This window comes from Ixodes scapularis, unplaced genomic scaffold (genome assembly GCF_016920785.2).
Source record: "Ixodes scapularis isolate PalLabHiFi unplaced genomic scaffold, ASM1692078v2 PGA_scaffold7__128_contigs__length_106722199, whole genome shotgun sequence".
Lineage (NCBI taxonomy): Eukaryota > Metazoa > Arthropoda > Arachnida > Ixodida > Ixodidae > Ixodes > Ixodes scapularis.
In genome coordinates, this window is record NW_024609882.1 from 11,203,747 (window position 1) to 11,213,064 (window position 9,318).

Consider the following 9,318-nt stretch of genomic DNA (forward strand, 5'->3'; position numbering starts at 1 on the left):
CGATGTAAAAGGAAATGTAGTAGAATATGATACTCTATAATATGCACAATAGGGACTTTTAGCAAACCGTTACCGCGTTCCGCGTACCGCACTACCGGAGCCTTTGAGGCATGCTTTTAAGCACGTGCCCCGCGGTCGCAGTATCACCCGGGTGCGCGCTTTGAAGCACGCTTCAAAGGCTCCGGTAGTGAAATACGCGGAACACGGTAACGATTTGCTAAAAGTTCCTAATGTCCGCGACCAACATCGTTCCAAATTTGCTACCAGTGCATCGTAAGCAACGAGCGCGTGCTGTTTTTGGCTTCTGCCGCAGAAGCATGTTCTGATGTTGCTGTTGTTCCAACGTCGCTTGGAACAAATTTCTCCCGGACGCACCCGCACTGCGTTGAATCACAAGAAGCGTTCACCCCAGTCAGCAACAAAAACGAGCACCGCCCCCTTGAAGCAGCATCCCACCTAGAACAGCCATATTTCGATAGGCCGAGCCACGCTCGCTGGTGGACCTATGCCATAACCGGATTTTCGCTCATTGCACATCGCCCGATGCACTCGCTGTAGGGTCCGCTGTTACCAATCGTATATTTACAAACAGCAAAGACCACAGCGCAGCCGTTGTGGACAGACGAGATCATGAGACAGGCTCGAGTCGCTTTGGCGAGAACAGTCTCTCTCGCGCCTTCCGCATGCATCCCCTGAGCCAACGAAACGACTCACGGAGTGATGTCACAATACTTCGTAACTAAATGAAGAGCCTCGAGCCGGACTCAGTCCAACTTGTGGCACTCGAAGAGCATGACGCTCTTCTTCTTGCGGTACGTGTCGAAGTAGAAGATCATGAACCAGACGAAGAAGACGAGTCCCTCGAACACCAGGATGACCGAGAACTCGCGCACAAATTGGCCCTCGAAGAAGAGCGGCAGGCTGTTGTGCAGCATGAGCACGATGAACTGGGCCAGCTGGATTTGGGTAAGGTAGCGCTTCCACCAGAGGAACGGCTGCACCCGGGGGCCCAGGGCCGATAGGAAGTAATACGAGTACATGAGCAGGTGCACGAAGGTGTTCATGCACGTCACGAAGAGCGTCTGCGCCTGGCCGCCGTACGTCACGCAGATCCACATGTTCCAGGCGATGATGCAGTGGTGGGTCACGTGCAGCCCGCTCACCTGCGACGGTTGGAGGAGAGTACCATGTGACATCGATGAGAGGTTGATGCAAAGTCGAAGACTAAGGAACTAGGCGTGCCTGATCGTACCACTTGGGGGTGATAAGAGCAACTTTTGTCTACGGGATTTATTGTGTGCCTCCTTAACATTCAGCACTTTTAAAGGGGTTAGGATACGAAAACGAAATGGGTAGATTAATCTTATTTAAATTGAATGCTCATAGCTATTTAGTATACGTATACACTAAGTTTCGTTGATTATTTTAGTCTGGCGACTAGACAACACTGCTCATGTTAGCCGCACCATGGCGCCCATAAACCACGTGATTATCCCATTTAGTTGAACGCTCTCTCATTCTAGGCGCCCCAAATGCTTGCCCAAGCTCGCCTCACCACGGTACGATCCCGCAGTCTCTCCTTGCCCTTCCACCCTGCATGCACGTGCGAGATCGTCGCGGATGATGGCCAGTCGTTCGTGACAATCTCGTCGTCACTGGAGCTGGTCGCGAGCGGGTCGAAGTCAAAATGACTTCGACCCGCTGGGAAGTTTGTGTTTGTCCGTCCCTGCTCGCTTTGTTCCTCAAGTTTAATTGTCCCTACCAACCCGCTCGTCCTGCCCTTAAAATGACCAGGTTCCAACATCCTTTGATAACAATACGGAGTTTTAGTGGATCGTGTTTTCAGGCCGCGCTCTTTGTAGCGGTAGCTCGCGCTGCCACTTCGATGCGTGCTCTGGGGCGCGCGCCCGTGGCGATAGCGGGCCTTCGAAAACGTTCTACTAAAACTCCCTAATCACACTTATCGCTGCAGCAATCAGCATCAAAGTCTGACGAAGGAAGCGATGCCGTAGATGTTATCGTCTCGAAATTGCGTGCTCGAAATGGGGAGGGCAAACGAGGAAGCTGAAGCGAGAGACGCCGAGAGAACCACGTCTGCGAAGAGACGCCGTGCGTTGGGCGAATTACGTCACCGGCCCAACAAACATGGCGGCATTTTCGGATGGGGCGGCTCCGATCGATTTATCCACGAAGCTATCGCACCGTTTGCAAAACAAATTTATCAGAAGAAACGAAAGAAGTTTACAATTCTCTGTAATGCCGAATTATAGCGCAGCTCTTGAGGAGGAGGAGGGGAGGGTACGAAAGGAAAGGTCACGCACGTGACCTTTTCACACGTGTGACGTGTAGCTTGTGTAGCACGTGTGACGTCACACGTGCTAAATATAGCGGGGAAAATTTCCTGCTAAATTTAGTGGAAGAATTTTCCCGCTAAATTTATCGAAAAATTTTGCCCTCGTGACGTCACACGTGACGTTACGTGTGGTGTCATTAGCGGAAACGGCCGATGATGCAACGCGCGGTTACGCCGACGGCGACGCCGCTTAAAACAGGAAACATGTGCCTTAGAGCTGCGCTCTAATATAGGGACATGCAATGGGTCCTAGCAGTACAGTTATCTCATGCATTATTTTTAGCGTGTCCTAACCCCTTTAGGAATGTCCTTGCGTATACTTAGTAGCAGAGCAGTGGAGAGTCAATCACTGCAACCTTCGAGGAGAGCGCGTCGAGTAACGAGTTCAAAAATATGCTTAGACCTACAAATATAGTCCGCAATGTGATATTGAGCGTATCGTGGACATGGTCTGTGCGACGCGCACGACAAAATGAAAGAACCGTGGAGCCTTCTCAGGAAATGTGGCTATTTCGGCGCAGGCGTACGTTTTCAGGCCCGTTCAGACACTCGCGGCTCCCGAGGACCGAGTGCCTGGAAACGACTTAAAATCTCTTACGACGAGAGAATTCAGACGCATGCTGGCGCCATCTATGAGTGACCCTGGAACTCCATTTTACTAGGGCGGAGGTTGGGCAGTATTTGCGAGGTCGCATGCACATACTAGTCATAAGAAATGGTCGCCTATCACATTGACAAAATATTTTCGAGCCAAAAGAAGAAAGAATAATATGAAAAAAAAAAAAGGAAATATACGGGACCACCAAGTGGTCCACCCGGTAGGTGGCGCCAATGTGTTCTCTCGTCTAGAATAACTAGTTACCCCGCTCTCGTCATAAGAGACCTTAAAGGGGCACTGAAGTCATTTTTGAAAAAGGTCGGTTTGTATTGTTGTCTTGTATCTTGTATTGTTTAAAATGTTTTAGTTTCCGCATATACCAAGTCCTATATTACAAAACCGCCTACTCATCTCAAGGCAAGAGAAAAGCACGTGGACTCTTTTTTCTCGCGAACTACATTGCGTGGACCAATGAAAGCCGTACAATACGCGCAGATTCCGAATGATTTTATTATAACTCGTTTCGAAGAGAGTCTCATAGGTACACATTCGGTTAAGACTACTCTTTTTTACCGCGGGAGAAGCCATCGCTTGCCACTCGCCGACAAGCGCCCTTCGTTGACCACTTCACTCGGAAGAAAAAATTTTTCCCAAAAGCGCGTGTTGATAACTTTGAACAAGCTTTCAACGAGGAAATAAGCTACGCACGGTTGTGGTTTTGGGTTTGTTGGGATGCTTAGACCGTCTGGAGTGAGTTGTCACCACAAAAGGATGATCTCCGAGTCGACTTCAGTGCCCCTTTAAGAGGTTACAAGGCACACGGTTCTAAGGAGTCGCCAGACCTACAAAAAATAGTTTCCGCATGGTAGGAAAATCCATCTCGCCACCCTTCCCATTTCCCCTGTCCCACTGCCATCTTGAGGCGAGGAACACCTTTTGTTGCTGCATCTTGGGGCTGGATAAGCTGGGATCTCGACGTATCCAGCCCCAAGACGTAGCAACGAAAGGAGTCCCCTCCCTTAGGTCACTTGGTACCCACATCGGCTATACACAAACAGGGGCTCCACACTAAGGAGACTGAGGCGTCAAATTTCTTCCCTTCTATCCTTGTCTGTATTACGCTCATCACGAAGCGAATTTTTATCGTTCACGCGATGAGCGTAAAGCCGATCTGCACGATCTGCCCTTAGCTATCACGCAGCAGCGGGAGCCACTCGCTTGGTTCGAATAATGCATCCGGGTAATGACCGATGCCTCAACGGTGCAACGGACCCAAGCTACCCCGAGTGTAAGTACTTCCTCGGGATAATTATTCGTCGACGGGGCACTGGTCGTCTTCCTTGTGCTGGTGGAAGCGGAAGGTCTATGATGGTTCGTAAGGTCGGCGGGCAGATCTATTTACCTCTGGGTTTTTGGTCTACGAGAGGTCCCACCACCACGTGACTGAGAATGTGGAAGAGAGAATGACGAGATACTAAAGAGAAAGAAAGGTGTAAACAGCGCCTTGTCTGTGTGTTTTCTCGTACTCCTCCTAGGTCTTTTAACGCTACTCCCACCAAATAAGTATGCACCACCAACAAGCCCAACTACGTGCATTGTTTGAATTTCAGTGGCGTACGTAGCAGAAGGGGGAGAAGGGGGAGGGGGGGTTGGACGGGGATATCAAATCTTTGTAATGTATTTGGGTCATGCTTAGACGAATCCATCTGAACAAAAGGACGACGAAAGGAGCCAGCAGACGTTCAGCCCTATCCTTGCTATTAAAAAAAAATAATCCAACATTTATTTTATTTTCCTCCGGACGTTTCCAATGTTCATTACCGCAGAGTCTAATCCTTCTGTCGCTCATCGTTAGAGAATAGGAAGGTCTCACCATTTTCAGGGAAGGGACAAATGCAGCAATAAACACTTGACACAAAATGACATTTCTAAATTTTCGCCGAATGCAAATGCCCTCATCTCATCCTCCTTTCTCTTTCAACACTTACGCCGTCGCCCTTTAGTTACCTCAGGTTGGGGGGACCGGTGGTCGAGTGGGCTAGCGAACGCCAGCTGGGAGGAGCGAAAGCTCGCGCTGCAGAACCCAGGGTACAGTGTACCCAGGCTCCAATTCCCACCCCTGCCTGTTCCGATCCGGATGGCCAACGTACAGGAGTGCGGTCATGTATCATTAGGGAGTTTTCGTAGATCGTTTTCGTCCCTGTACGGTACCCGAACCTCTACAGCCAAGGCCATCGGCGCGCAAGCGCGGTAGCGGCTTCTTCGTTGCGGAGGGCTTAGCGAAGCGGGAAACGCGGTCCACGAAAGCTCCCTGTTACTGCGCGAGGCACGTTAAAGACCCCAGGCTAGCAGTTGTACTCCACTGGATAAATTTGTTACCTACAGTGGGTAACAATGTCGCCACGTTTCTGGTGGATTAACCTTCCACTGTATAAACAACTAACGACTAATTGCTTTTAGCTGGGTTCGTTCGAGTTTAGTGTTCAGTGCACGCGCCCCTCTCCCTTCGTTGTTTCTCTTTCAACTTTCCATGGCGACATAAAGAATTACCGACTAGCGCACTGCGTTTCCGCGGTCAAGGTCAATCGCACCGCTTCGTCGCTCGTAGATGTTCGAGGCGGAGCCCGACTGCGCCTTTGTTTTGCAACTCCAGCTGGCCACCTGGGCCACCTCTCTTGCGTGGAGCAGTGAGTGCGATACTCTGCTTTTTGTCGCGTGTCTGTCGCGGCACCGTTAACACAAACAGACACATGTGTCTGTTCGTGCTACCGGTGCCAGGGCAGACACATGCGTCAATCTTTTCACTGTGGTCCCTGCTTTTGTTGACGTAACCTTAGACTAGGTGTCTGTCTGGATGAACAAAGAGGTCATGGCACCACATGTCATCGAAACAAGCGACACACGCGTGTAGTTAAGTTGTTCTTTGTAATCAACGGCGTATGTTTTGTTTTTTCTTTTCGTCGTGACGGATATTTTTACGGACAAGAAAGAAGAGTCCTGCTTTCTTTGTACTGCGTCAGTCTCCCCTGTCCGAAATCTGCCTCCTCCCAAATCCTGCCGCCCAAGGCTTCAGGCCTTGAGTTTGCCACTGAAGGACTGAGATAACTAAAGCTTCAGTCACTTCAGATGCGAACCGTCACTGCAGTGTGCGACGGCTCGACTATTTCTACGCGGAAGTTGTATAATATCGTGTATACACATACTCGTATGCACGATTTCATCTGAAGATACGTGCCTATGGAAAGACATTGACAGCCTTGGCCATAATATAGCAACAAAAAGGACGCTGTCGGACGGGTTGCGGGATCCCAAGACTGGCTGTTCATATGGAAAAGAATCCCGCGAAACGTCGGGAATGCAACAGTAGTAGAGCATTGAACGTGAAACCACCCAGAAGCCCGAGAAATATGGCAGGCACTTATTTAATTTTTTTTTTGTATTTTGTGTGTGTTTATACACCTGGAAGTAATCAGTCCCAATGGGCGTCTGCTGTCTCAGCTGTAGATACGTAATGTAGCCAGTGCAGTACAACCACTAACTAGCCTGGGGTCTTTAACGTGCAGAACACAGGAGTGATACACGACCGCACGTACGTTGATTATCCATATCGAAACGGGCAGGGGTGGGGATTGAACCCAGGGTCCTTGGATTCTGGCTCCGAGCTGGTGTGCGCTAGACAACTCGGCCACCGATTCCCCCTGTACTTACTTGTATATACAGTATATTGTAAGACAAACTGCCCCCCCCCCCCCCCACACACACACGCAAACACGCTTACTCGTATATACGGTATATAGTGTGTTTGTGTGTGTGTGTACGTCACATTCAAGAGGGCTGAATGTGTCTTCCCACACTGGTCTACATCACCTCGCTTACATTTGGCGATGAAGTAATAAGGGGTAGGAAAATGGCTTAACGGCATCATGCTTTTTTATAAAGCGTTCTAAAGTTCCGCCAAAAAGATTGAAAAAAAAAAACTTGTCGTTTTTGTTTTATTTTTGAAGATTTTGTTCTTTTTCATCTCGTGTAAATAGAAAACCCCACCTCTTGCGGTTTATTACAATTTAAGAGTATTTTGTTTTCTAAAACTATCACTTCTGCAACTAATTTCTATTTCAGTTAGAGCACTTTCATCTTCTACTGGAAATTTGATTACCTGCTATACAAGCATAACCAGTTTAAAAAGTTTAGTTTACTTCTTCGGGAGTTTTTGCCTGCGTACGCCGCTGGGTTGAACGTTAAAGGGCAAATCCGGTGCAAAACAAAACCAAAATAAATGACTGGTATCGCGGCACGAAATATGACCACAGCCGAAATCCTACGTCAAAGTGAAGCCGCGTACTCCACTGAAACCGATTTTAAAAAGCGACCAGCTGACTTTCAGCCAGCGGCAAGCGGGGTAGCTCTTAGTCAAGGAACACTGGGCGACACGACCGCAGCACCTCCGTGACGTCATAAGTCGTGGTGGAGCTGCGGTTGATTCTGCATGTTGTACCGCGGCTCGCAGCACCACGGTGACGTAATGTCTCGGCCGTACAGCTGATTATCAGTGTTGTCATCCCTCTAGCAGATACTTTCGGTTTTGCCGTAGACGCCCGAAAGACAGCTTTGAGCCGTGATACTGATAAAACTACACCCAATATCGAAAAAAAATTACACCTTGTAATTCAGGGACAACGAATGTGCTGAAAACAGTCGTAATCCGAAATTCGAAAATATTGACCGGAGTTTCCCTTTAAAGGCCGGGGAAGTCAGCGCAGGTGTACCACATTAACGTGCAATCGTGCGGAAACACAGAATAGCGCTAAGGAAATGTACTTAAGATACAAATATGAGAAATACGCCCCGTGGTGAAAAAGTGAGGAAGGAAAGAGTGAAAATAAAGTAATTTCGACGTGCTAAAAAAATATACTTTTTAAGTCTGCGTCTTGCATTCCGTTTTTATTATGCTGTTTCACCACGGGGTCCTCGAAAATGTCACATGAAAGCGTGTACAGGTCTGACGCCACAGACCAGCGTGGAAGGTCGTGCATATAAGGTGAAAAGATTGTGCATGACCAAAGTGTCATTATCAAGCGAATATGCGACATAGCATTTCCATAATTTTAAAGTGTACGCGAATGGACTGAAACCAACCCGGTGTTTGCGTTCTCTCCAAAGTTAACTCAAGAAGCCGCCATTGATGTTCATACATGGGTAACTTTTTCAATCACTGCACCACTGCGCAATGAAATGGTGAGGTCATAAAATTGTTAGGCCAGAAAAAGCGTTAAAAAAGAGGGGGGGGGGGGGGGAATTAGCAGGGTAGGATCAAGATGTCACGCGGGCTTTTGAAACGTTCGACTGTAGTCTCTGACCCAAATTACTCACCTGGTTGTTCTTCTTTTTGAGCACGAAGAACACAGTCTCCGTGAACTCAAAGATCCTGAACAGGTAGTACCACCAGGACAGAGAGACTAGCCGCATGGTGGCGGGAGTCTCCGACTTGTCCACCTCCTGCAGCAGCAGGTTGTAGCCGTTATGAACGTAGGCCAGTCGCACGAACTCTTCCAGGAAGAAGGCACAGTTCAAGACCATGAAGAGGTTGTATAATAGCACCATCCGCTGAATCTCGAAGGGCTTCCTGTGCTTCATCATGCGGGGGCCTACTACTTTGACGCCGTACACGTAGAGCGCCACTAGGCTCGCCAGTGGCCATAGATTGCCGGTGAGGAACCATCCTTCTGACCGGTGGTCCTTCTCCGGAAACCATGGGTCCGTAAGGACTGACTCGAGTCCCAACATGGCGGCGACCTTTGGTTAGCAGACGAAAATGTCCTCCCTCGGCAATATGGCGACGATCTTCTTCAGGAAGTAGACGACGCCCAGGTCTTATTGTCGAGGGTACGCCTCTGCTGTCTTTTTTGGTGCGGTTTCTGGGTGAACCTGCAAAAAAAAAAAAATGTGGAGAAGGCACATGTTAGGGGCGTTGTACGCTGAGTCCAGGTCCCGTGCACGCATCGCGACATAAAACATAAACGGGCTTGCGCCGGATTTTCTCATTCTTCTCTCAGAGCAATAAGGCTGTCATCCAAACAACTAGCGTGCTATAAGTCGCTTACGTCGGACATAAACGTTGGTGGGGAAAAATTGATGATCAACGCTAACTTTCACTAATCAAACGCGAAGAACCGCCAATGTCATGTGCTCGCTATAGCTGTATCGTGCAGTATATATAGAGGAGTATGAATTTGAAAACAACAGTCGACTCGTACCGCGCGAAGGGGGAAGCTTAGCATGTGCTAGTTATTTTCATCGTATGTTTGTTTTGCGGGTACCAGATGTGCCACGTGTCGTGATTGTCATATCTGCGGTACTGACGATGAGG

The 9,318-nt window shown here is 48.8% G+C and overlaps 1 protein-coding gene across 1 annotated transcript; it reads right to left on the reverse strand.

The window, feature by feature from the left end:
- Nucleotides 1-764: 764 nt before the first annotated feature.
- LOC8040209 (elongation of very long chain fatty acids protein 7) lies at nt 765-8,735 on the reverse strand. The gene is made up of 2 exons (XM_040504666.2): nt 8,322-8,735; nt 765-1,163 (listed from the first exon to the last, which is right to left on the reverse strand). The coding sequence occupies exons 1-2, from the start codon at nt 8,733-8,735 to the stop codon at nt 765-767; spliced, it is 813 nt and encodes a 270-aa protein (XP_040360600.1).
- Between the last annotated feature and the right edge of the window lie 583 nt (nt 8,736-9,318).

Excerpts from the sequence above, each read along its gene's own strand:
- LOC8040209 (XM_040504666.2), bottom strand. The coding sequence starts at position 8,735 with ATGTTGGGACTCGAGTCAGTCCTTACGGACCCATGGTTTCCGGAGAAG. Across the intron at positions 1,164-8,321 it reads TCAAAAAGAAGAACAACCAG|GTGAGCGGGCTGCACGTGAC; the intron begins GTGAGTAATTTG and ends CAACCGTCGCAG.